Source organism: Carlito syrichta, unplaced genomic scaffold (genome assembly GCF_000164805.1).
Source record: "Carlito syrichta isolate Samal-C Ts95f unplaced genomic scaffold, Tarsius_syrichta-2.0.1 Scaffold315848, whole genome shotgun sequence".
Classification (NCBI taxonomy): Eukaryota; Metazoa; Chordata; class Mammalia; order Primates; family Tarsiidae; genus Carlito; species Carlito syrichta.
Genome location: NW_007259944.1, coordinates 208,665 through 236,087, shown reverse-complemented (window position 1 = coordinate 236,087; position 27,423 = coordinate 208,665). Strand labels below are relative to the sequence as shown.

The following is a 27,423-nucleotide window of genomic DNA, read 5'->3' as shown; positions in this document are numbered from 1 at the left end:
GTTAGCCAAAGGCTGGGGGTGTTTTGATGGTGGCCTGTAATCCCAGCACTTTGGGAGGTGGAGGCAAGAAGATTGCCTGAGCCCAGAGGTTCGAGACCAGCCTGGGCAACTTGGTGAGACCTTGTCTCTGCAATAAATCAAAAAATTAGCTGGGTGTGGTGGTGCATGCCTGTGGTTCTAGCTACCTGGAAGGCTGAGGTAGAAGGATTGCTTGAGCCAGCAGGTCAAGGCGGTGGTGGCTGTGAGTGTGCCACTGCACTCCAGCCTAGGCAATAGAGTGAGACTCAGACTCAAAAACAAGCAAACAAAACAGCCAAGTTGTGAACACAAAGGAAAAGTTATTGAAAAAAGTAAAAGTGCTACTTCAGTGAACATATGAATAAGAAAGCAAAATGATCTGATTGTTGATATGGAGAAAGTTTGAGTGGTCTGGATAGAAGATCAAAGTTCCCTTAAGCCATAAGCAAATTCAGAGCAAAGCCCCAACTCTCTTCAATTTTATGAAGGCTGAGAGAGGTGAGGAAGCTGCAGAGAAAAAGTTGGAAGCTAGCAGGGGTTGATCCATGAGATTTAAAAGAGAAGTCATTTCCATAGTATAAAAGCCAGTGCTGATGGAGAAGCTGCAACAAGTTATCCAGAAAGTCTAGTGAAGTCACTGATGAAGGTGGCTATGCTAAACAACAGCGTGGGTGAAACAGCCTCCTAATGGAAGAAGATGCCATCTAGGACTTTCATAGCTAAAGGGGAGAAGTCAGTGCCTGGCTCCCAAACTTCAGAGGGCAGGTTGGCTTTCTTGTTAGGGGCCAGTGTAGCTGGCAGCTCTAACCTGGGGTCAGTGCTCATTTAGCTTTATGAAAATCTGACGACCCTTAACAATTATGCTAAATCTACTCTACCTGTGCTCTACGAATGGAACAACAAAGCCTGGATGACAGTTCATGTGATTACAGCATGATTCACTGAATATTTTAAAACCACTGTTGAGACCTACTGCTTGGAAAAAATATTTCTTTTAAAATATTACTGCTTATTGACAATGCTCATACTTACTTATCTAAGAGCTCTGATGAAGCTGTGTGAGGAGATTAATGTTTTCATGCCTGCTTAAAAAAAATTCCTTCTGTAGCCCATGGATCAAGGAGTTATTTCAACTTTTAAGTCTTATTATTTCAGAAATACATTTCGTAAGGCTATACTGTCATAGACCATGATTCCTTGGATGGATCTGGGTCAAGTAATTTGAAAATCTTATAGAAAGGATTCACCATTCTAGACATCATGAAGAACATTTGCAATTCAGGGGAGGAGGTCAAAATAGCAACAGTAACAGGAGTTTGGAAGAAATTGATTCCAACCCTCAGGGAGGACCTTGAAGGGTTCAAAATTTCAGTGGAGGAAGTCACTGCAGATGTCTTATATTTGTAAGAGAACTAAAATTAGAAGTAGAGACTGAGAATGGGATGGGGTTGATAAAAACTGAGCATATGAGAAGTTCCTTCTTATGGATGTGCAAGGAAAGTGATTTCCTAAGTTCAACTCTGCTTCTGGCCAAGAGGCGGTGAACATCATTGAAATGACAAGGGATTTAGGATAGCACATCAACTTAGTTGGTATAACAGTGGTAAGGGTTGAGGTTCTCTCCAATTTTGAAAGAACTCCTACTGTGGCTAAGATGCTATAAAATCACATCTGATGCTGAAGATAAATCTTTCATAAAAGGAAAAGTTAATCATAACTTTTGCAGCAAATGGATGGAGCTGGGGGCCATTCTCATGAATAAAGTCACTCAGATACTCAGTAACTCAGATATTGCATTTTCTCATTTAAAAGTGTGAACTAAATAATGGATACACATGAGTATGGAGTGTAGAATAATACACATTGGAGACTCAGATGAGTGGAGGGGTGAGGGATGAGAAATTGCTTAGTGAGTACAATGTCCATTATTAGGGTGTGTGTATTGAGTAGATGTCACCACTGCACAACATATCTATGTAACAAAACTGCACTTGTACCTCTTTAATTTATACAAACAACAACAACAACAACAACAAACCCACTTCACTGGCAAACTTCACTGTTGTGTTATTTTAAGAAATTGACACAACCACCTCAACCTCCTAGCAACCATCACCCTGATCAGTCAGCAGCCTTCAACAATAAGTCAAGAACCTCCTCTAGCAAAAAGATCAAGTGAAGGCTCAGATAATTGTTAGCACTTTTTAGTAAAGGTATTTTTAAATTAAAGTATATGCATTGTCTTTTAGACATAGTTCTATTGCGTACTTATTAGACTACAGTATAGTGCAAATAGAACTTTTATATGCACTGGGAAAAAAAAGTGTGACTTGCTTTATTGTGATATTTGCTTTATTGTGGTGGTCCAGAACTGAATCTGTCATATCTCTAAAGTATGTGTAAACTTGAAAAGCAAAAAATATACCTTTGTATAACCCTTGGATTCTGCCCCTGTCCCCTTCAAACCAACCAACTAACCAGCCCTAAAATGGAAATAACAAAGTATCTAGAAATCTAGAAATGAAAAGTCTGTCATTAAAAGTTTATAGGATATCGATTTAAGGAAAATGTCTGAGTGATTTTGAAGAAAGCAAAAAGGGTTACTAGGTGTTCTGTTAGTTCCCAGCTCTGGGTTTTCTGATTCTATAGTGCCTTGTATTATTTTGGGGCTATTTCACAACTTCATAAGTCACAGAAACAGATAATAATGAAAATGTCTCATCTACAGGACTGCAAACAGATCTTATCTGGTGAAACACAGCTGAGTACTCCTTTGGAGAGACTGGCCAGTTTTGCATCTGTTTGCAAATTCATTTCAGCACTCCTCATTGCCTAGGTAATTATACATTTGTTGGATTATCCTTGGAACATGTGCTATTTTACTCATTCTGTCTTTAAGGAATGGATTAAATAAAATCTTTGACATGTGTTCATTTTATATTTGTATGGCAGTCATGATTTTACCTTAAAAAATTATCTTTTAGCCTGGCTTGGTGGCTCAGTCTGTAATCCCACGCCTTTGGGAGGCTGAGGTGAGTGGATTGCCTGAGCCCACAGGTTCAAGACCCGCCTGGGCAGTGAGACCTCATCTCTACAATGAAATCAAAAAATCAGCCGGGCGTGGTAGCACATGCCTGTAAATCCGGCTACTTGGAAGGCTGAGGCAGAAGGATCGCCGGGCCCAGTAGGCGAGGCTGCGGTGGCCGGGAGTGGCCACTGTACTCCAGTCTGGGCGACTGAGTGAGACTCCAACTCAAAAAAAAAAAAAAAAAAAAAAAAAAATTATCTTTTACATAGGTGAATGCATAATGAAAGAATACAGCTTTAAATGTTTTTATTATTAAAGGTTGAATATGTGAACATAGGATATAAAATTAAAATAACAGAATAAACTGAAAGAAAAGCAGGGAAAATAAGTATTAAAGATAGAAGCTAAACTGAAGGAGGGTAGATAAATAAGTAAAAGCAAAAGTTCTATTGTTATTTTTAATGCAAACAACTAATTAAATGCTTGCCATACTAAGTAGAAGATTGAAAATATAAAAAAATACAGAGATAAAAGAAAACCAGCAGGCCACCAAATGCCAAAGACATTAAAATATTTTTAAAAGATTGTTAAGTGGAATAACAGGGCTACAGATTGGAAACTTAGAGCAAAGTGAACGATTTGTTTTCTTTTGCAAAATATAAATGACTCAAATTGATCTGGATGAGGTATATAACCTGGAAGGACCAGCAATTACAGAAAGGAAAAAAAAAAGGGAAAAATTGTAAAGAGTGCACACTGAAAAAGGGTATCGTCTAGATTATAGAACAGAGCATTTCTGAGATAGTCAAACAATCGTGGGTCACCAAAACAGAAGACAAGAGCTTCAAATTACTTTTGAGTCACACACTCGGAAACAAACAAGCAAAAATCAGACAGAGATAGCAAAACAATAACAACAACAAAAAAACCAAAGAGCAATTGCACTTATGCATGGACAGTCATGGTCACTTACCAAAAGGGACCTATTCTGAGAAATATTGAGTATTGTTCCTGAGCTAAGCCCCTGCCCAGCACATTACTGAACCAAATTCTGTAGGCAGTGGGAACAATGGTGAGTATTTGTGTGTCTAAACATGACTAAATGTAGGAAAGGTACAGTAAAAATGGTCCTAAAAGATAAAAAATGGCACACCTATCTAGGGCACTTACTATGAAAGGAGCTTGCAGGACCAGAAGTTGCTAGGGTGAGACAGTGAGTGGTGGTGGCTGACTGTGAAGGCCTTGGGCACTATGCTACGATGGACTTTGAAAACACTGGACACTTAGGCTACACTAAATGTGTACACCTTTTTCTTTCTTGACTAATAAACTGACCTTAGCTTATTGTAATTTTTTTCTTTATACAATTTTTCAAAGGTTTTGACTCTTTTGCAATAACACTTAGCTTAAAATACAAGTACACTATACATATAGCTATACTAGAGTTTCCTTTGTTTATATCCTTATTCTATAAGCTTTTTAAATTAAATTAATTTTTTTTTTGAGTCAGAGTCTCACTCTATTGCCCAGACTGGAGTGCAGTGGCACAACACAGTTCACTGTATAGTTTACACGGTTCACTTGACTTCCTGGGGTGGAAGGATCACCTGAGCCCAGGAGGTTGAGGCTGCTGTGAGCCATGATGATGTCACCGAACTCCAGCCTGGACAACAGAGTGAGACTCTGACTAAAAAAAAAAAAAAAAAAAAGAAAAAAAGTCATTCTTCTTATAAGTTCATATATAATATGAGTACAATTCTAATCAAAATCCCCAAAATAATTTTTTAGAGGGAAGGGTTAGGTACTGGATAAAATGATAGCCTATTTGGAAGAATAAATATCTAAGAATTGCTCAGAAAATTTTGGGAGGTAATAGCTAAAAGGAGCCATTAAAAGTCCCAAAGAAGCCGGGCTCGGTGGCTCAGCCTGTAATCCCGTGATTTGGGAGGCTGAGGTGAGGGAATTGCCTGAGCCCACAACTTGACGAGACCTCATCTCTACAATAAATCAAAAATGAGCCGGGCGTGGTAGTGCATGCCTGTAATTCCGGCTACTTGGAAGCCTGAGGCGGAAGGATCGCCGGGGCCCAGCAGGTCGAGGCTGCGGTGGCCGGGAGCGGCCACTGAACTCCAGTCTGGGCGACAGAGTGAGACTCCAACTCAAAAGAAATAAAAAATAAAAAAATAAAAGTCCAAAAGATTAAGGCTTACTGTAATGCTCACATAATCAAATATGCGATCTTGGCAGGCCAGAAAAGATTAAAGATCGGTGGGACAAAATGGACATTCCAGAAGTAAATCCAGGAATGTTTGGGGTTTTATCTATACTAAAAGTGAAATTAGGATTTCAGTTTTGAGAAACACATTTTACTGAACAAACGATAGAAGTGGGCAGTCAAACCTCTACGTCATGAAATATAAATACGAGTCCTGCCTGCCTCCTTTCTCGACAGGATGGCCACACTGGTGGTACCCACAAGTGCTCCTGCCCACATGCTCCTCCAGCTACCCCAACCCCAGCACCAACGCCAGTCTCAGTCCCAGCTGCATCCTCATCCTCAGAGCTGGCAGCAACAGCAGCCACAACTGTGGCTGCCGGCCAGACCCCGGTCTTGGTGCAAGTCCCTGGTGCAGACACCAGTGCTTTCACTGCCTGGACCCACCCTCCCAGGGTCCCTCCCCGGTGGCTTCATGGTCAGGCTGAACCCAACCATTTTGGTCTCCACCTGGACAACTGTGAGCGACGCAACAGGGGACCCCGCTGGGAACTGTTGACCAGCACTCAGTGGAAGTCACCAATGGTTTTTCAGTGCTGCACATTCAGTTAGAAGATGAAGTGGCTGTTGACATGAAATTTCCTACAAACACGTATGAATTACACAAAAAAGTATCTCCAAATAAGCGCATACAGGCCTAGTGCTCCACGGGCCACAGCTGTTATGATCCATGAGTACTATGGCCGAGAGGTCCCAACTCCATTCGCCTCACCCTGGACATGAATCTCCAGACAGCTATGAGTGTCAAGGCTTAGTCAGCATTTTAATGGTGTCCCTGGAAGGACCATGGGAGAACTGCTCACACCTCTGACAGTGAAACATGCATATTATGACACTAAATGTATTAGAGTTGGTCTGATCATGAAGACCTGTTTCAGCCCCAACCGGGTGAAGGGACTTTCAAGTGACTCAGAGTAAGTAGGAGGGGTGTCCGCTGGCATCCTGGAAGCCCTGAACATAATGCTGCAGTACTCAGAGGATGTGCTGTCTGAAAGTTGTCAGTTGACAAGACTGCAGACTGCTTCTTGAAGAGCATGGTTTATCAAGTATCCCAAATCGTCCCTGATGACTTCGAGACCATGCTCAATGGCAGCATCGATGACCTGCTGCTGATGACCTAACTGGCCAGTCTCACACAGTCACTTAGTGCCCTCAGTGAGAAACTTGTAAACCCATGAATGAGTTCCAAGCATGACACCTGTCTGTCTGGGTCTTAACACAGAGGAAGTGAAGGAGAAATGGTTTTTTTGTGGTCTTGAGTCACACTGAGTCAGTCAACTGCTTGTGACTCTGATAGACATAGCCTACTTTTTGTAAGTGAAAAAAAAAAAAACAACATAAACATGAATTTTGGCTGCAGGGAGGTACTAACTAAAAACAAACAGGCAAGCCATAAAAATATTAAAGAAAAAAACCAATTTCATTCCAGGGGAAGAGAGGACATTCTTAACAAATACAAAGGCTGGCTGGGTATGGTGGCTCACGCCTATAAGCCCAGCACTTTGGGAGGTGGAGGCGAGAGGATTGCCTGAATCCAGGGGTTCAAGACCAGCCTGGGCAACTTGGTGAGACCTCATCGCTACAACAAATTAAAAAATTAGAAGGTCATGGTGGTGCACGCCTGTAGATCCAGCTACTTTGAAGGCTTAGGCAGAAGGGTCACCTGAGCCCAGCAGGTTGAGGCTGTGGTGGCCATGATCGTGCCGCTACACTCCAGTCTGGGTGACAGAGTGAGACTCCAACTCAAAAAAACAAAACAAAATCAGGGGTTACAAGTCAAGCAATAGAAGAACCTAGCTAGAGAAAAAAAAGAGTCATTTGCGCATGGTGACAGCACCACCAGGAATGTCGGACAATGTGTGATAAGAGGACAGCAAACTCAGCAATCTGTGACAGACATGGGGCGATACCCCCAATGTCCCAACAACCTGAGGAGAAAAATGAGGGTGCACAAGTTCTAAGTTCACAGAAGAGAGACGCATATGGTCAACCACAAGCGCATGCAGAGATGTCACGGACAATGTGGGTGCCACTGGCTAGGGACATGCACAGAAACCATAACCGTTTTCACTTATCTGGCTGACAAAACTCCAGAGACTGTGGATGCCTGGGATTGGTGATAGTTGGACCCACAGCATGGATGAGAGACCACCAGTGTAAAAATGATTTGGAATCTCTACGAGCACACACTGCAGACACTCTGTGAAACTCACTTTTGCAAATCTAACCTCCAGGAAAGGAATTTTTGAACGTAAAGAATTAGGCTGTTGCCTATGGCACTTTGCAATGACAAAAATACCCCAGAATGACCTAAATATCCACGAATAGGGATGTGGTTGACTAAAGCGGGCACACTCATACTCCTACTTTTTGCTTAAAAATAATTAGGGATGAGCCGGGCTTGGTGGCTCAGCCTGTAATCCCAGCACTTTGGGAGGCTGAGGTGAGTGGATTGCCTGAGCCCGCGGGCTCGAGACCCACCTGGGCAACTTGGTGAGACCTCATTTCTACAATAAAATCAAAAATCAGCCGGGCGTGGTAGTGCGCACCTGTAGTTCCAGCTACTTGGAAGGCTGAGGTGGAAGGATCGCCGGAGCCCAGCAAGTCGAGGCTGCTGTGGCCAGGAGCGGCCACTGCACTCCAGTCTGGGTGACAGTGAGACTCCAACTCAAAAAAAAAAAAAAAAAATTAGGGATAGTGGTATAGATCCACAGGACTGTCAAGAAATGGAATCACTGCTGGGTGCGGTGGCTCAAGTCTGTAATCCTAGCACTTTGGGAGGCCGAGGCAAGAGGATTGCCTGAGCCCACGGGTTTGAGAACAGCCTGGGCAACATGGTGAGACCTCGTCTCTACAATAAATCCAAAATTAGCCAGGCATGGTAGTGCTTGCCTATAGTTCCGGTTACTTGGAAGGTTGAGACAGAAGGATCGCTGGATCCCAGCAGGTTGATGCTGGGGTGGCTATGAGCATGCCACTGCATCCAGCCTGGGCGACGGAGTGAAACTGCATCTCAAAAAAAAAAAAAAAAAAGGAAGAAAGAAAGAAAAGAAAGAAAAGAAATGGAATCATGAAAGCAAGTTGCAAAGAAATGTGCAGGGTGCCATACAATTACTGTTAAAATAGGAAAAATCTCTGTGTTTTCATTGGAGTGTGTGTTGGTGAGAACACAGAGAACTTTACTTACCTTGGGTGGGTGAGGATGGGGAGGGGCTGGAGGTTGTTGGCTTGGGTTTTGTATAATTCTGTGTATAATTTAATGCAAGGAATGAGTTCTGCTGTTGTAGCTTGTAAAAAAAGTCAACCCCTAAATATGCATGTGTGCATGTAAATGCCTGAGTATGTATACGTGTATGCATGTATATGCATATGTATACCTGTATGTATGCATGTGCATATGCACATGCACGTGTATGTACATGCATACACATGTATATGCATGTGCGCACACACAGGCATGTGTATGTTTATGCATGTGTGTATGCATATATGTATATTTGTGTGCAGACACACACGTGCATGTATGTATATGCATGTGTATACCTGCATGTGTATGCATGCTTATGTGCACATACGTGTAAGTATATGCATATGCGCGCACATGCATGTATACGTATGCATATGCATGTATATGTGCGCGCACACATATAGGCATGCATATGTATATGCATGTGTGTATATGCATATATATATATGTGTGCAGGTATAGGCATGCATGTGTGTATATATGAATGTGTATACGCATGTGCATATGCATGTGTATACACACACACGTGTATGTGTATGCACATGTGTGCATATGCATGCATGTATAGGGATGTGCATATGCATGTATGCATATGTATATGCATGTATATGTGTGTGTGCACATACAGGCATGCATATTTATATAGTATATATAGTATAGTATATATAGTATATGTGTGTAGTATATATATAGTATATATGTATGTATATGCATGTATGAGTAGGTATATGTGTACATGTGTATGCACGTGTATGCATATACATGTGTGTATGTATAGCCATATGTGTTTGTATACACATGTGTATGTATATGTGTGTATAGGAATATGCATGTGCATATGCATGTATATGTGTATAAATATATATGTATACATGGAGGGCAGGTGGAGATCTAAGGATACAAAAATAAATATCGAATACAGAAAGAAAATTGTATGCTCAAGTCAATTCAAACTTTATAATTGGAGTGGAAACCATATATACATATGCATAGAAAAAAGATTGGAAGGAAGTCCATCAGAATGATGACAATGTTTGTATCTGGTAGTAAGATTATTAGTAACTTCTATTTAAAAAATAATATTCTGTTTCTCATATTTCCTATCTTGAATACATATTAGATTACTAATTAGGAAAAAATTATTTAAAAGTTGAAAAGGGGGCACTCTGGGGGAAAAAAAAAGAAGCAGAAAACAAGCTCAGGACAACAGAGGTTTCCCAGCTCAAGTCCAGCAGTTTAAGTATTTCCCAAAGAGCTGTAAGCAGTAAGTCTAAAGTGATGGCATCATTAAAATCACTAGCATGTCATGATGCAAGCTTTTTCTGTTTCTTACCAAAACCACAATTAATAACTCATTATTACCATTGCTGATATGAAAATTAAGAAACTCTGGTAAATAAAACACAGCAAATCATCAGAATTGTGTTCAAATGTTAAGGATCAAAGAAAGAAAGAAAGGAGGTCAGGTGTGGGGCTCACACCTGTAATCCCAGCACTTTGTGAGGCCCAACAGGGAGGATTGCTGAGGCCAGGAGTTCACGACCAGCCTGGCCAACATAGCGAGACCTCGTCTCTACAAACCAAAACCAAAAACTTACTCCTGCACTCCTGTAGTCCCTGATACTCAGAAGGCTGAGGCAGCAGGGTCACCTGAGCTCAAGAGGTGACCGTGCCACTGCACTCCAGCCTGGGCAACAGCATGAGACTTTGACAAAACGAGCAAACACACTCAGCTCTAATTCTGTAGCTATTTTCAAAGGAAATGAACTTTGAATTTTCCAATAGGCAAACCATCAAGGTTTCTAACATCACTATTTTGTATTTCTTTAGTTTGATCACAACCAAAAAAAGATCTCATCTTCACATAAAAGTGAAATGGCCTGCATAACTATTTTGATAAAATAAGTTTATGTGTTAGGAAAGAATAAAAGTGGTGACAACTCTGATACAAAAGTATCTAAGTAGTCTCATAACATTTTGAATAAGCTTCTCTCATAAGAGTAACCTCCCCTTCTCACCAATCTTTGCAGACACTGGAAATCAGAGATGTCACGACCCTGGAGAAGGAATAGATAAAAATATGATATGGGTAATTCTAGCTTGCTCTCTGGCGCCACCTACTGACCAAACAGCATTTCATTTAAAAACAACACAATTTTCCATTCCATTATAGCCTATGCTTTGGAAAAACCCAGGTGTTTTCCCAATCTTCTCATCTGGACCTTGCACATCTGAAAAAAATGCCATCCTAGAAAATGCTGTCTTAATTATTAGCAGGAACTTGCATCATATTTGCATCTAAACAGAAATGCCGGGATTGTTTGTCTGAAGCTTCCAAATGAAACCCATAGATAGATCACTTCATCATTTTTTAGGTACTACATGCATTTGACAATGGAGGATGTCAGATGTCTGTGTAATATTTATGAGAGGACTAAACACCTTTGCTGCTTCAAGTTCTCTTTGATTACATAATGATCCACACGTCCTCATTCCCATATCATATCTTGATTTTAAAGAATCATGAATGTTCAGTACATTTTAATCAAGTATCAATTTATTAGGGAACCATTTCTTTTTTATTAGGGAACTATTAGCATTAAACATTTTTTTGGGGGGGCCAAGTATCCACAAAGCATTATGTAGAAAATGGTTCTTCATGCCAATAGATTTGCATTTGTGTACTAAAACACAAATACCCCAAACTCTGGGGGGCATTTCATCATGGGGCAGAAGAGAGGCTGAGAAGTACCGTCTACTACATAAATTTAACGAGATGGTAAAAGACATTTTATTGGGGTTGGAAAATCAAGCTGGAAACAGACAAATATATTCACGATTTAGGAGTTTAACTCCAACCCCTCACTGGAATTATCTCGGTAACATTTAAAATTCAACAGTTAAACCACGGGATTCCGAGGTGGTCTCAAAGTTGTTACAGTGCTAAAAAAAATGACAGTAAGCAGTATAAAATTACAACTGTTGACGGGGTCATGGGGGCTCACAACAGTCCTGAAAACAAGAAGGGCAAACCCCTTACGGAATTCTACTTGTGATTTCTTTTTCTGTCGTTCCCCTCCTGTGTTTTTAAGGACTAATCCGGTATGGAGTCAGCGGGACAGAGCAAGGCAGGGTGGGCCGCCCCTTGAATGATGGAGTAGGTCTGCTTGGGAAGTTCCTGCTGCGAAGACGAGGAGAAGATGGGCGGGGCCGTGGCGGCCACCGCGATGCTCTGGCCGCCCTCGCTGACCACCGTCACCTCCGCGGCCCCCTCCTGAATCAAAGCGTTAAGGCCTTCAAAGTCGGTGCAAGCGACGCCCGAGCTGGCGATGAACGTCTGGCTGCCGGGGCCTTCCTGGGGGCCGCCGGGGGCCGCGGGCATCAGAGTCTGGTGCAGGGCGGCTCCGTCCGTCTGGTCGTGAGTGGCCAGCAGGACAGCCGGCTGGGTCATGGCGCCCGCCTCGCCGGGACACCCCGAGGGCGGCGGAGGGGCGATCAGACTGACCTGGCGCAACACCTGCAGCCGGCTGTTCCCGGGGAGCTCCTCGGGGCTCTGGGCCACCAGGGCCGGTGGGACGATGTTCACGGCGGCAGCTGCCGCCGCAGCCTGGACGATGGCATTCGCCTGGGGCACCTGGTGCCCCACGATGATCTTGACCCTCCCCTCGCCGAACTGGGGCACCGGGCCCGGCGGCAGGGGCACCTGCAGGTGGCCCACGGCGAGGGGCGCGGCGGGCGGCTTGCCGGGACCCACTTGGAGCTGGAGGACGGTCACGTCCGAGCCCTTGTGCTCGCTGTACTCACTGTGCTGCCGCTTGTGGCTGCGGAGCGAGTCCTCCCGCATGAACGAGGCGTCGCAGAGGTCGCAGGGGAACGCCTTCTTGGCGTCCAGCCTGGCCACCTGCCGGCTGCTCTGCCGGCCTGTGTCCTTCCTCTCCGGGGCCTCGGCCTGGACGGCGTCGCCGTGGAGCTTCCTCACGTGCTTGCTCAGGTTGCCAGGCTGCTTGGTGTCGAAGCCGCAGTAGGCGCACTTGAACGGGCGCTCCGCGCGGTGCGTGCGCTCGTGCGCACGCAGCGCGGCCTTGCTGGAGCACGAGTAGCTGCACGCGGAGCACTTCTCGGGGTGCTCGGACTGGTGCACGCGGCTGTGCTTCCGCAGGGTGGCCTTGCTGTCGCCCAGGAAGTCGCAGTGCGGGCACTTGAAGTTGTTGCCGCTGTGCTTGATGCGGATGTGCGACTTGAGGTTCCCTTTCATGGTGCAGCGGACGTTGCAGAACTCGCACTTGAAGGGCTTCTCCCCCGAGTGCACGCGCATGTGCCTTTTCAAGTCCGAGCTGATTTTGAACTTGGCGCTACAGAGCCAGCACTGGAAGGGGGCGTCCCCTGTCAACACAAGGTGAGTTTCGATAAGAACAGGCAGGCAACAACCACAGCGGATCCCCCCGAGGCGCACACCAGAAAACCTCTTTATCCCGAGGCGGGCGGTGGAGACCGGGTCACCGCGGCTCCTGGCGCGTCCCCGGGAGGAGGGGATACGGGGAGGTGGGGCGCCTCTTCTTTCCCCCAGACCCACACCACACCACCACCAGCAGGACACCCCGAAGGCAAAGGGGAGATGGAGGACAGCTTAGTCAACTGCTCCCAGTAAAATCACATTTGCAAACACGCTTCTGAGATTTTTTTCAAACGCTCGAGCTACTGTTCACACAGCCGGCAGCCCCTCGGTCAGCCAAGGGTTCACAGTTGCCTGTTTTTTGCATCATCCGGGGATGCTGAGCGAGTGACAGGTTGGAACCGATGCAACCACACATTTGCAAACGGGTCAGCGCCATGCTGCACTCCTTGGAGGGTTCTCTTTTGCAAAATGATGGAGACACCCAGCTTATACTTCATGCAGATGTTTATTAATAGAGACGTGTTTATTGCACAAAATGTATTTATCCCACATTGCCAGCTGCGTTCTTTACTTGTGAAGTTAGAAAATCCAGCTGCTTGATTTTTTTAAAAATTCGTATTTGCTGAAAGATGAGCAGGGAGGGTGAAATTGCAAACATCTGAATAGACACCATATTCCAAAATTATTTCCTCAATGAATGTCAAGTCCAGATTATCTAAGGCAATGACCATTAAAGTGAATTGGTGACCCCACACTCATTTCCATATTGTATAAACAAGTGAAATAACAGTCAGTCATATTCTTCTATTTCTTCCTGGGTGGTAGGTGTGAGGCTGAGCACGCCACAAGAATGGTCTCATCTGGTGATGGCAAGCTCCCCCTGAAGTGGGTACTATTATTGGCATTATTTTAGACACAATTGTATAGAAGAGGAGGTTGAAACCCAGAGGGGTTACATAACTTATTCATGGTCACCCAGTAGTACAAGGCAGGGCTGGGATTCGAACACAGGCGGACTCCAAAGCCGGAATTCTTAGATGCTAGGTAAGGATCGATGTACATAACTGATGTTCTCTTTCTCAGGCCATAGACACAAAAGGCTGGGCCTGTGTTCCAGCTTTTTGGCATATGGCCTTAACATCACCAGGAGCTGCTTCATGAGTGCAAACAGAGATGGTAGGGGGCGATCTGAAAAGCTTCTAGAACATTGAGAAGCCTCAACCTAGACAGTGCTTTTTCTGACTAAATACCACCAGGGTCAGGCATGCTAAACTCTAGAACAGTCAACGACAGCCTATTCTGCCCACAGCCTGTTTTTGTAAATAAAGTTTTATTGAAACACAGTCACGCCCATTTGTGTATACATGGTTATTTTCACTCTGTAATTGCAGAGGTGGGTAGTTTTTCTGACAAGCACTGCATGGTCCACAAAGCGTAACATATTTACTCTCTGGCCCTTTACAGAAAAAGTTCATGTTTGCTGCCTTAGAATGTTGTGCGTAACGCCCTTGATGGTTATCCATTTTTGACAGTTTAGTGAAGTCCACAAAACCTTTCTCAGATAATGTTATACATGTACAAAATAAATGAAAATAAGAGGAATACAAAATAAGGTAATTATGTTGAAATAGTTATTAAAAGAAAAAATTTGTAATATGCCAATGCATGTGCTTTATTTTTTTAATTCTTAATTTTTTTTAAGTCAAGGTTACCCTCTTGCCCAGGCTGGAGTGCAGCAACACAGCTCACCACAGCCTCGAACTCCTGAGCTCAAGTGATCCTCCCACCTCAACCTCTCAAGTAGCTGGGATTATAAGTGCACACCACCACACCCATCTAAATTTTTTGTAGAGACAGGATCTTGCTATGTTGCCCAGGATGGTCTTGAACTCTTGGCCTCAAGTGATCCTCCTATGTTGGTTTCCCAAAGTGCTGGGATTATAGACGTGAGTAATCACACCCAGCCCCATGTGCTTTATGAATGCATTAAAAAATAAGACCTTGCAGTGGGTCTAGTTACTACAGTAATTTCTGAATAAAGAAGAGTATAAAATATATTTTAAACTACCTGCAATAATTATTATGAAAATATTTGTGACTTCTACTGGCAACAAGTTCACATGCACTGTTATGAGATTGGTTACCTATTTTCATAACTAAGGGACATGTCAAATTTCAGTAGAGGTTAATGAAAATGAAGATAACTATGTTTTTCCCTTCTGAATTCAAGGACCTCCCTTTCAAGCTCTATGTGTTAATTTCTCTCGGTGGACCCAGAGTAAGAATTTCTGCTCCAGAGTGCTCTACTAGGTGCTCCAACTACTTCCCTGCCATAATTATAGTGACAGTCTTTTCATTTTTTATTATTGTTATTATTTTTAGCAATCTGTGGAGGTAAAGCCCAGAAAAACCAGAAAAGCAAATTTCATAGCTAAACTGCAGAACTTAACAACACTTTTGGACAGGAAACCCAGGCTTTTAACCCCTTGATTATTGTCTCTTTTTGTCTTCTTTAACTATAAACTCATTTCTTCAGTAAGGCATACTGGTCAAACAGTCCCACTGCACTGTAAGCTCTTCAAAGTGAATGACCATGTTCATTCTTACCTACTGCCTAAACTCAGTGTCTGGCACAGAGTGGGGCTTAAAGAATGTTGTTGAATGAATAGTGACTGATAAACTGAAGCTGGCAGATCTTTCCTGAGTTTAGGTTGCTACTCAGACAATGGGTGATGTAGTCCATCGAATCAATGAAACGGTAAAAAATAGAATCTGATTAATTTAAAAATTTAAAGTGCCACAGACTTATAAAAGGGAAAATGAACATTCCACAGGGAAAAACACATACTTGGCACACATTTAAATCATTAGAAAACATACCTTTTCTAGACCAATTTAGGGATGTTACCACAAATGGTAAATCCATCCTTATAAGTCAAAATGAACCACTTTCGTAAATGACTGCTTTAGCTTCCTTGAACTTAGGCTGGAGAGATTTCTGAAGAAATTCAATAGGCATCAATTACAACAGTGTCTTCACTTGCTATCATAGATGGCAAAAATGTTCCCAAATTTCCCCACTTCCCCTCCATCCCTGTGGCATGGGATCTACCATGTATATAATTATACATGCTATCCCAATGGGGCAGGATGACCTGCCATGACCCACAACGAAAAGCTCAACCATGCCATTGAATTTGTCCAATGGGAAGCAAGATAACTTGACACATGTCATGGCTTGAAACAGGCTTGGGCATTGAGGCTTGCTTGCATTTGGGTCATTGCCATGAGATGGACAATCCTGGTCTAGTCTACTGGTCCCAGAGAAGATGACAGATATGTGAAGCAGAGCTGGTCCCCAGCCAAGGCGGGGACAGCAGCCAGCCCACAGCCAGCAGAGCCTCAGACTCATAAGCAATTCCAGCCAAGATCAAATGAGTTGCCTACATGACACCTGACTGATCCTCAACATGTGAACAGAAAAGGCATGTTGTTGTATCTGTAAGGTTTTGTGGCTTTTTATTACGCTGCATCATTGTGACAATAGGTAAGCTGATACAGATATTCTCTAAAAATGGGATATGCCATAGCAGAGAACCAAAATATATAGCATTGGTTTTGAGACTGCAGGTGGGTGTTGGAAAAGTGGCAATTCATACAATTTAATGACAAACATTTGGTAAAGTTGTCACTGGCAGTACCTTAGAAGATAGAAAATACACACAAAGAGTTTTGGACTCGAGTAAAGATATAAGTGAGGTAAACTCTGGGCAGAACAGTGAAAGTGTTTTATAAGCTGCATATGATAAAGTACAACAAGAAAGAGACAACCTCAAAAAAAGAACTCTACCTTCTTTTCTTTTTATTTATTTTAAGTAGAGACAGCGTCTTGCTATATTGCCCAAACTAGTCTCAAACTCCTGGTCTCAAGTGATCCTCCTGCCTTGGCCTCCCAAAGTGCTGGGACTACAGGCATGAGCCACTAGGCCTGGTTGGAACTCTAATTTCTAAGCAGAATTTAGAGGGAATATAGAAAGACAAGAATTTTCTGGATGTAGTTTTTCATCTTTGGCCAGCATATCCAGCCAGATTTTCAAAGGAAGACAAAAGTCTGGGACAAAGATCTTTTCTAGGTAATTGATCTCAGAGTGAAGTTAAAAGAGAAATGAGGGGTCTGAACCTAAAAGTTTTTATTAAATCTCCAAAAGAATGAAGTCGGCACCAGGTATGTTCTCTAAGTTGAACAAAAGAACTCCTAGAACCCACAGAAGGTTTCATGCTGAAACTACCTATAACAAAGTTCAGAAAAAAAGTCAAGATTACAAAATAATTATGGGCATGACTTTTGGCATATGGATACATAGGAAACTCACGAAGTTTTAAAGATAGTTCTACCAGCAAACCTGTCGCCAGCTTAGACTAAAACAAAATGCAAAAGGACCTCCAGGTTTTGGAAGCAGGTAGCAGGCTGAGAAAGTTTCTCAAAGGTACATTTTAAAATTCTTTTCAGAAGTGACTTAGGAAGGTAATGGAAAGATGGTCCAGCAGGCAGTTGAGACGCAAAGAGCTGAGCCAAGGCCTAATCAAGAAACATTTCCTGTCCTCTGAGTGGGGAGGACCTGGAAACGGGCCCAGAAGGATTTTAGAAATGCTATGGACCAGTGACTGCCAAACGCTTTCTGTTTTTCCCCTTGCAAATAGTAGCTTTATCATAATGACCTGGCTTAGCTTTACCACTGTGTATTGGGTGTATGGTGACAGACAACTTGTCTTTGACTTCGATTGTCTCTAGATGAAAAAAGCCATACCCAGACTTGATGGAGATCACACAATCCTGGTCTTGAAGTCTGATCCTATGATTGGGTGAGACTCACAGGGTTCTTGGGAGGGTGTCGGCACATTCTGCATGTCAGAAAGATGTGAATGATGGCGGGGATAAAGGTGGATTGTGGTTGCTTGCAAAACGGTCCCAATTCTTCACCCCATGACCTTTTGCCATGTAACCTTGCAGTGACAGGGGTGAGCTCAGTCCTGTCCCTGAGGCCAGGCCCAACCATGTGACTTGCTTTAGCCACTGTGAGGTTTGCAGACCTATACAAGCAGAGGCTTGAAATGGGCTTAAACTGGCGCTTGCTTGTATCTCTTTCATCCTCATGAGAAGGACAAGCCCGGGTTAGTCCATGGTCCCAGAAGGAGGAGGAGGGATGCACAGAGCAGACCCAGATTGCCTCAGCCAAGGCTGGTGGACAGTCAGCTAGCCAACAGCCAGCAGATCCTTAGCCAAGGTCAGAAGACACGCAAGGTCAGAAGACACCCAAGCCAAGGTCAACAGCGTTATCTAGCCAACTCTCTGCTGACCTGAAGTATCTGAACAACAAATGTTTATTATAAGCCACTGAGACTTGGTGGTGGTTGTTTTGCAGGGTGATCATATCAATAGCTAACTGATATACCTGCCAAAAGAAAAATGTGTACAGTTTGTTGGGGGTACCTATGCAGCTAATTTTGCAGTGTGTTTTTTAGTGAAGCTGTCCCATGCTGAACTAATCAGAGTAGATATACTTTGAAAATTATTGAAATGCCTCCCTATAATGCAGACATTTGTGAAAGCTACATTGCTTATATCTGTATATCACTCAGCGCACCTTCTCAGTGACATACACTACTAGTCAATAAGTTAGAATTATAAATTATATAAAGATATAAATGTATATATAGATTTATATACTTGATATCTTTTCTTTATTTTCCTGAAACGCTCTTCTGGGCAGATGAAAAGCAAAATGCAAACAATGAGATGACCAAACATCCCAACTCATTTTCTCACATGGTGACCAAACGCTTTAAGGTGCTTATGAGTTAAGCCACAGGACGCCGGGCGCATGGACAGGGAGTAGGAGGCAGGACTTACCGGTGTGGGACCGCAGGTGGACGGTGAGCTGGCTGGAGTTGCGGCTGGCATAGGGGCAGATCTGGCACTTGAAGGGCCGCTCGTCGGAGTGGATCCGCAGGTGCTTGTTGAGGCTGCTGCTGTCAGCCGCGGCATAGTCACATGTCTTGCACTTGTAGGGCTTCACGCCCGTGTGGCAGCGCATGTGGGTCTTCAGCTTGTCCTTCCGGCTGAAGCACTTGCCGCAGACTTCACACTTATGGGGCTTGTCTCCTTCAGACACACACACACAGATGGCAGCAGGGGACAGGAGGAAAAGAGGAAAAGGCTTATTTCTGATGCCTTATGAAAAATGGAATACACAACTACCAAGGAATATTTAGAACACACCAGAACGCTGGATGATGGGCAGAGAGTTGCCATCTTGGTGGAGGGGGAGTTTCTTCTTCTATTTTCCTATTGGCATTTTCTAATTTTTCTATGGTGACAGTGAATTCCTTATTCGTTAAAAATAGAAGTCAACGAAAATAAAACTTTCAAGCACAGCCATGTAAAATAAGAAGCTGTGCATGGTCCCTTATACTCATTCTCTCCTTTTTTCCTTTCCTCAACAGAGACGCACTCTAAAATTGAGAACGCCTAAATTTTAGCAGAGCTCATGGCTAACCAGTCATAGACCACATTTCTGACAGAGAAATGGAAGAGAAAGTAAAGTCTGTCCCTTTCCTCAGAAGAAATTTCCTGTCTTTTACTTTTTCTCTTTCCCCTCTCTTGCCAGCTGTAGCCAACAAGGGGCTGAGTCAGCAGGTGAGGGCAGCACACCTGCAGATGGTGGAGTCAGGTGACGAAAGATGGGGGAGGAACCTAAGTTGACCTCCTAGGATACCCACTTGCCATAGGTGACCCGCTTATCTCTGGATAGTCACATGAGACAAAAACCCCTATCTTGTGTTAAGCTGGTGTTTGGGCATCTTTGTTATAGAAGCTTAACCTGAACCTAACTAATACATAATGTCAACTTGCCACCCATGTACGACTGCTACTTTTTGATGTGTATTTTTCCAATCTGCGTGTGTGTGTGTATACTTTTTTGGTATAAAAATAGTCTTGGCTAACACAAAGTGCTAGGATTATAGGCATGAGCCACTGTGCTCAGTCCATAAATTATTGATCCAATTTCCTACTTGGCCATGGAGAAGAATAAAGTAGATATGCATATACTGATATGAAAAGATGTCCCATATTAAATGAAAAAAGTTGTAGTGATAGAGTATTAACTTAATAAAATATTAGAAAACTTGTGTGTTTTTTTTTTTTTTTTTGAGTTGGAGTCTCACTCTGTCGCCCAGACTGGAGTGCAGTGGCCGCTCCCGGCCACCGCAGCCTCGACCTGCTGGGCTCCGGCGATCCTTCCGCCTCAGTCTTCCGAGTAGCCGGAATTACAGGCATGCACTACCACGCCCGGCTGATTTTTTTATTTATTGTAGAGATGAGGTTTTGCTGCCCAGGCAGGTCTCGAACCCGCGGGCTCAGGCAATCCGCTCACCTCAGCCTCCCAAAGGCACAGGATTACAGGCTGAGCCACCGAGCCCGGCTACTTGTGTGTTTTTTAGGCTTAGTTTGGGCATGAAAAATTGTAAGATGATACATAGTAGACTGTTAAAACAGGTGACTTTTGGGATGGCATTAGAAGGAGGTGGCTGCAGCTGAGCATGGTGCCTCATGCTGGTAATCCCAGCACTTTGGGAGGTGGAGGCGAGAAGAATGCCTGAGCCCAGGAGTTTCAGACCAGCCTGGGCAACTTGGCAAGGCCTCATCTCTACAATAAATAAAAAAAATTAGCCAGGTGTGGTGGCGCACGCCTGTAGTCCCAGCTACTTGGAAGGCTGAGGTGGAAGGATCCTCTGAGCCCAGAAGGTAGAAGGTATGGTAGCTGTGATTATGCCACTGCACTCCAGCCTAGGCAACATAGTGAGACTCAGACTCCAAAAAAAAAAAGGAGGTAGCTGTGATTTGGAATTTTCACATTTTTACTTTATATATCAAATGTGTATTTTTACCAAATCCTAATTAGTCAAGTGCTAAAATAAATTTTCAGCCAAAGTTAATCACTATCATTATATAATAAACATTTGGAATTTAACAATATATCTAAAAGTATATTAAAGATTATCATTTAAAAAAATAGAGAGAGGGCTTGCTCTGTTGCTCAGGTTGGAATGCAGTGGCCTGACCATAGCTCACTGTAAACTTGAACTCCTGGTTCAAGTGATCCTCCTGTCTTAGCCTCCCAAGAAGCTGGGACTATAGCATGACACCTGCCTCGCTAATTATTTTTATTTTTTGTAGAGATATGGTCTAGCTTCCTTGCCCAGGCTGGTTTTAAACTCCTGGTCTCAAGCAGTCCTCCTGCCTCAGCCTCCCAAGGTGCTGGGATTACAGGCATAAGCCACTGTGCCCAACCAGTTATAATTTTATTATTAAACATTTTAGTTGTTAAATTTAAAAATCCAGGGACATAATTTCCCACATTATCAGTGGCTCAATAGTTCCTTTGGTCACGGAACTGTTGTCTTGGCAACACCGCGAAGATCCTGGGCAGTGAGGGAGCTTGATGTTTTTGGTCAGTTCTGCTGGTAAAGGGCCCTGTGGCAGCTCCTGTTTCCCTGAAACTCCAGGAGTGATTAAGCACACCCTCCTCTTTGAAAGTAACTAACAGGGCCGGGTGCAGTGGCTCACACCTGTAATCCCAACTCTTTGGCCAGAAAGACACCTCATCAACCCTTGGACTTGAAGATGTCGATGGAGACACTTCATTCAGTTATGCAGAAACTATTCAGCACCTACAAGCTTGGCTAACTGTGTGTAGAAGTTTTCTAAAGATTTGCAGAAACAGACTTAAAGTTGTGGCACTCACTTATACTTTTGCAGTGCTTTCCCAATCAACATCACTAATGCTTTATTCTCATTTATCTGTTTTTGCCACTCAGTCACACAGGCTGGAGTGCAATGGTGTAATCATAGCTCACTGCAGCCTCGAACTCCTCAGCTCAAGCAACTCTCCTGCTTTAGCCTCTCAAGTACCTAGGACTATAGGTGTTGCCACCATGCCCACCTAATTTTATTTTTTGTAAAGACTGGGTCTCGCTATGTCACCCAGGCTGGTCTCAAACTCCTGGCCTCAAGTGATCCTCCCATCTTGGGGTCCCAAAGCACTGGCATGATGGGTGTGAGCTACTGTATTCTGTCTTACTTTAGTCTTTCAGTGATCAATATGCTATGCTTGATGGATAGAACTGCAACATATGAAGTCCCCAGGGAGAGTTTCATTGCTTGTTACATTAGAATGCTTGTCGATACCTGAAACTTAACATCTGTATAATTAGAATAAATCTAAATGACATGACACCATGAGGCTGATTAGAAACGATGGTGACCCCAGTGCAGTAAGGTGCTCATTGGTCATGGCAGAAGAAAAGAAGACGTAACTATTGGCTATATCATCTTCCAAAGGATGAGGTTAAATAGCAGACTTTGGGGGAATTTGGGAAGCCAAAGTCAAATTTCAGCATAACTTATACACATTTATACTCTGACTGTATACATGTCTGCGTCATTTGAATATGAGCATCTATTTAAAAGTAGCCTAAAAGTAATTTCTTTTCCATGTAGAAAATCTGAGAAACAAAAATAAAACATTAAAAATTAAAATCACCAAAAATAATGTTTTTCCTTTTTCCGTGCACTGATCTTTTTCTCTCCTAAAAATAAATAAAAAAAATCTATCAAATTCCCTTTTCAAAATTACAAAAATAACACACTCGCTATATCCAAGTATAATGTGAAGATATGAGGGAGACCCCAAAAAACCTGGAATTTATTTATGAAAAATTGTATATTTATTCTTCCATGTTTAAACTTCAGTCACCTTGAAAGTCCTCTCTGTTTGATGCAGTACACCCATCGAGATGCTTTTTCCACAGCTCGAAACAGTTTTTGAGCTTGCCAATGTTGATTTGTTTTTCACGCGTTTGCTGTTTTTTGTCTTACCTCTTCCACATAGCAAAACTTTTTCATTTGAGGACATTTTTCATCTGGGGGGGGGGGGGAAGTGACTTGGAGCAACACTGGGTGAATAGGGAGGGTGGGGTCTGAGGGTCATGCCAGTTTTGGATCAAAAACTGCTGAACACTCAGTGCAGTGTGGGCAGGTGTGCTCATAAACCACCCATCATGAAATGGGCAAAGGCATTGAAAGAATCTCCAAAAAGAACAACGTCCCTGAAGTTAAACAAAAACACAGCCTCTCCCAGCAACGCTAGCTGGTACACTGATGCCAATGGGTTCCTAGAACACTCACCTAGCAGGGGAAGCATGTACTACAAGGGGCCGGGCCTCCAAGAGATAATTCCAGGTTTTTTGGGCCCCCCCTCGCATATAAAGGGAAAGTTTCTATTCTTTCCTTTAATCTTCTCTTTACTAACCAACACACACACACACACACACACACACACACACACACACACACACACACACAATCATCTCCTTAAATAAAGGATATATGTACTCAAATTTTAATTAATTCTGGCAGATTAATTTTCGAATGGCTAGAGCAGTTCACATCCCCTCCAGCATAGAGTTTTATTGCTTTAAAGATTTTCTGCCAAAATCGTGTGTACAAAGGGCATCTTATTTTTTAAAATTTGGATTCGTATACTCATGACAGCCAGTGAGATTCTGAGTCATATCATGTGCCTGACTTACCTGGATCCCCACCTCCCAGCACAGAGTGGGTGTTCAGGGTCTATGTGCTAAATCAATGTCACTTACCTGTGTGAATTTTTAAATGACGCTCCATGTCCTTCATGCCGTAGGCAGTCTTGAATTGGCAACCTGCAAAAAACAGGGAAAGATTAGTCACAAGGGGACACCTAGTAACTTTAGAGTGGAGAAAACTGTAAGAAACTTCCTTAACCAATGTGATGAGAGCTAACACCCATAGTAATGGGACAAACAGATCTCACGGGCCCCCCTGGATGACACATCAGGAAGGACACAGCATCGCTTCTGTGGTTCAGGCCAAAACTGTGTCACCTGCATCTAATCTCAAGGAAACATCAAAAAATCCAAACCGAGGCCCTTTTTACAAAGTAACTGGCCTATACTTTTCAAAAATTTCAAGTTCATTCAAAGGAGGGTCTTTCTCATGTTAAAAAATAAATAAGATAGCCGGGCACAGTGGCTCACACCCGTAATCCCAGCACTTTGGAAGGCCAAGGCAAGAGGATTGCCTAAGCCCAGGGGTTTGAGACCAGCCTGGGCAACTTGGCGAGACTTCGACTCTACAGGAAATCAAAAAATGAGCCAGTGTGGTGTGTGTGCCTGTAGTTCCAGCTACTGGAAGGCTGAGGTGGAAGGATCGCCTGAGCCCAGCAGGTTGAAGCTGCGGTGGCCATGAGTATGCTACTACACTCCAGCCTGGGTGACAGAGTTAGACTCCAACTTAAGAAATAAATAAATAAGCCAGGCTCGGTGGCTCAGCCTGTAATCCCAGCACTTCGGGAGGCCGAGGTGGGTGGATTGTCTGTGCCCAAGGGTTCGAGACCAGCCCAGTCAACTTGGCAAGACCTTGTCTCTACAATAAATAAAAAATTAGCCAGGCATGGTAGCATGTGCCTGTAGTTCCGGCTGCTTGGAAGGCTGAGGCGGAAGAATAACTGGGGCACAGTAGGTTGGTGCTGGGGTGGCCGTGAGTGTGCCACTGCACTCTAATGTGGGCGACGGAGTGAGACTCCAACTCAAAATAAATAAATAAATAAAATAAAATAAAATAAAAATAAATAATACATACATACATACAAAAAATAAAAGAAAAATGCCAAGTTTATAAAAGACAGAAGTGTAATTGTTCCTAATTAAAGGAAACAAAAGACACATACAATCTAAATGTAATTAGTGACCATAAGTTGGGGCCTGGAGCATAGGGGAAATATGTTTTTCTTTTGATAGCAAGGATGTTAGTGGGAAATTGATGAAATCTGACTAAGGCCAGTAGATTTGATACTAATATGTATGTTAATTTTCTGATTTTCATGATTGTTCTGTGGCTGTATAAAATGATGCCCTTGTTTCTAAAAAATATACACTGAGATATTTAGGGATCCAGGGGTATTGTGTCTGCAACTTACTCTCAAATGGTTTGGGGAAAAATATATGTATAAGTAGAAAGAATAACAAAGCAGATATGGTAAAATGTTAACATTTGGGGAATCTAGATGAAGGGTATAAAGTAATTGTTTTTGTATAATTTTTGCAACTTTTCTGTAGTCTGAAATTATTGGGAAATAAAGAACTAAAAACAAAAGCAAGGAAAGAAAAACCTTCCTGGATGCCTTGCTAAGCTATAGTATAGACAGGCAGAAATATTCACAGCAATCTCAAGATTTCATGGGTTCGATTTCAATGGCCCATGGCTATAAAAGTCTTAGACCCCATATACACAATGACCATGAACAGAGAGACAGGTTGAATGTGCCGTGGGGATGTGATTTTTAAGCCAGGCAGTTTGGACCGCAGCCAGGGTCGGTTTTCAGAAAGTCATGGGGAAGAGTCTTAGAACCTGGCTAGGCGTCACACCCTCTACACAAGCAGGACATATGCTGTCTTTACCTGGATAGCAACAGTTAAGTCTTTTCTGAGCAGGTGGGGTCGCGGGCTTTTTGGTGCGTGACTTGGCAGGGAGAGAGATAACAGTGGCTGTTTGGTTTTCATTACTTTCCGTGGGCAGATATGTTTGATAGCCATGTTCGAAAACAAATTCTGGAGCTGAAACTAAAAGATATGGCGATTGTTAGTTTTCATAATATGAATGTCCAATAGCTATTCCATTGTCTACTTTTCTTCTTAAAGAATGAAATTGACAGACTGCTTTCCCAGCTTCCTTGCTGCTTAGGAAAGATCATGTGACCAAAGTCTAGCCAACGAGATACAAGAGAGCATCAGCTGAAAGGCTTCTGTAAAAGATTTTTCTCCTTGATTAAAAAAAAAAAAGTAGGAGCAGAAAGAGAAGCAGTTGAGGAAAGTTCATTCTTGCTTCCTTAGTGGCCCCACTTCCTGTCTCTGGAGTGAAGATGTGATGCCTGGATCTGTGGCAGCCATTCTGTAACCATAGGGGAAGGCATGAGAATCAAATATTGTCAGAGTTCTGAAAAACCCCAAATCCAGACGTCTTTTGTTTTTTGAATTGGAGTCTCATTTTGTCTCCCAGGCTGGAGGGCAGTGGCATGTTCACAGCTACTGCAGCCTCAATCTGATGGGTTCTGGTGATCCTTCTGCCTCACCCTTCCAAGTAGCTGGAACTACAGGTACACGTCACCATGCCCAGCTAATCTTTTGATTTATTGTAGAGATGAGGTCTCACCAAGTTGCCCAGGCTGGTCTCAAACCTGTGGGCTCAGGCAATCCTCTCACCTTGGCCTCCCAAAGTGCTGGACAGACTTCTTAAATGAACAAGACATGTCCCTGTAATTTACCCCAGGTAGGTTTTCTGTTAACTGCAGCCAAATGCATTAGGCACTTTCATAAACAGTACCACAAAATCCTAATAAAACACTGGAAAGAAACTGATAGAAGGAATTCTGGGCAAAACTAATCTAAAAACATTTCCCTCTGCGTAAGTATTCCTTTAAAAAAAATCTAAAATGAAAAAATAAAGTTTTAAGACATTAAAAAAAAATAAAGCAAAAGAGAGACCAAATGTAAAATATCATTGAAAAGATAAGATAGGAAGTCTTGAATTTCTTTTTTTTTTGCTTATAGAAAATTTTGTGATTACTTTGTTAACTAAGTTTATGGTTTGGGGCTTAGAAATTATTAAATACTTTCTTTCTTGGAATGTAACTTGTCATATGAAGATCTGACTTGAAATGAGCGGCAAATATGAGCTTGCTCATTTGGGAAACTTCTCAGGCTGAGAGGCTCTCATGATGATTTTGAGAGTTGCTGTAATATTTTGTTTCCCAAACTTCAGGCACCGAGGCACCATCTTCGACATTTTTGCCATCTTATTTACAGAACATATTTAAATCAACATAGGCCTAACATCACTCCTTATTTTAGTTTTGTCCAAAGCCATAAGTTCATGCCACAGGTTTAAGGTGGCAGTTACATTTTCTATTAAAACAAACACACTAAGTCTTTGAATCCAGGGTGTTGCAGATTGTAAGAGGGATCCTAATTTTATACAGAATAAAAACACTGCCGATTAAACACAAGATGAAACATTGCTTTCCTGCTCCTGAGATATTTTGTTTTATATTTCATGAATAAGCTCTTTCAGACTTCTTTGTACATTTGACAGGAAATCCAGGGGTCTGGCCTCTATCTCTGGCACCTTTGGTAGTGACAATCTCACTCTGATGTGCCTCGAATGACACCTGAGTTCTGTCAGCATTTGGTACTTGAGTAAACCCATGGTTTCCATTTTTCTCAATAGGAATATGGGTAGGGAAGTTAAGTGGCTTTTATTTAAAGTCAGCCCAGAGATTCTGACAACTGGTGTTCCCTGCCTT

At 42.9% G+C, this 27,423-nt stretch overlaps 1 protein-coding gene across 2 annotated transcripts in view; it reads right to left on the bottom strand.

Moving 5' to 3' along the window:
* Nucleotides 1-11,098: 11,098 nt before the first annotated feature.
* LOC110594518 (zinc finger protein 64 homolog, isoforms 1 and 2) overlaps nt 11,099-27,423 on the bottom strand; it is a 34,005-nt gene continuing 17,680 nt past the window's right edge. The window contains exons 2-5 of one of the 2 annotated variants that reach the window (XM_021706670.1): nt 25,523-25,678; nt 23,684-23,746; nt 18,876-19,127; nt 11,099-12,951 (exon numbers count right to left, since the gene is read on the bottom strand). In XM_021706670.1, coding sequence (XP_021562345.1) covers nt 11,663-12,951; nt 18,876-19,127; nt 23,684-23,720 — 1,578 coding nt within the window. In that variant the 5' untranslated portion in view covers nt 23,721-23,746; nt 25,523-25,678 and the 3' untranslated portion in view covers nt 11,099-11,662. The remainder of the gene's footprint in view (nt 12,952-18,875; nt 19,128-23,683; nt 23,747-25,522; nt 25,679-27,423) is intronic. The other variant, XM_021706669.1, reaches the window with a different exon arrangement.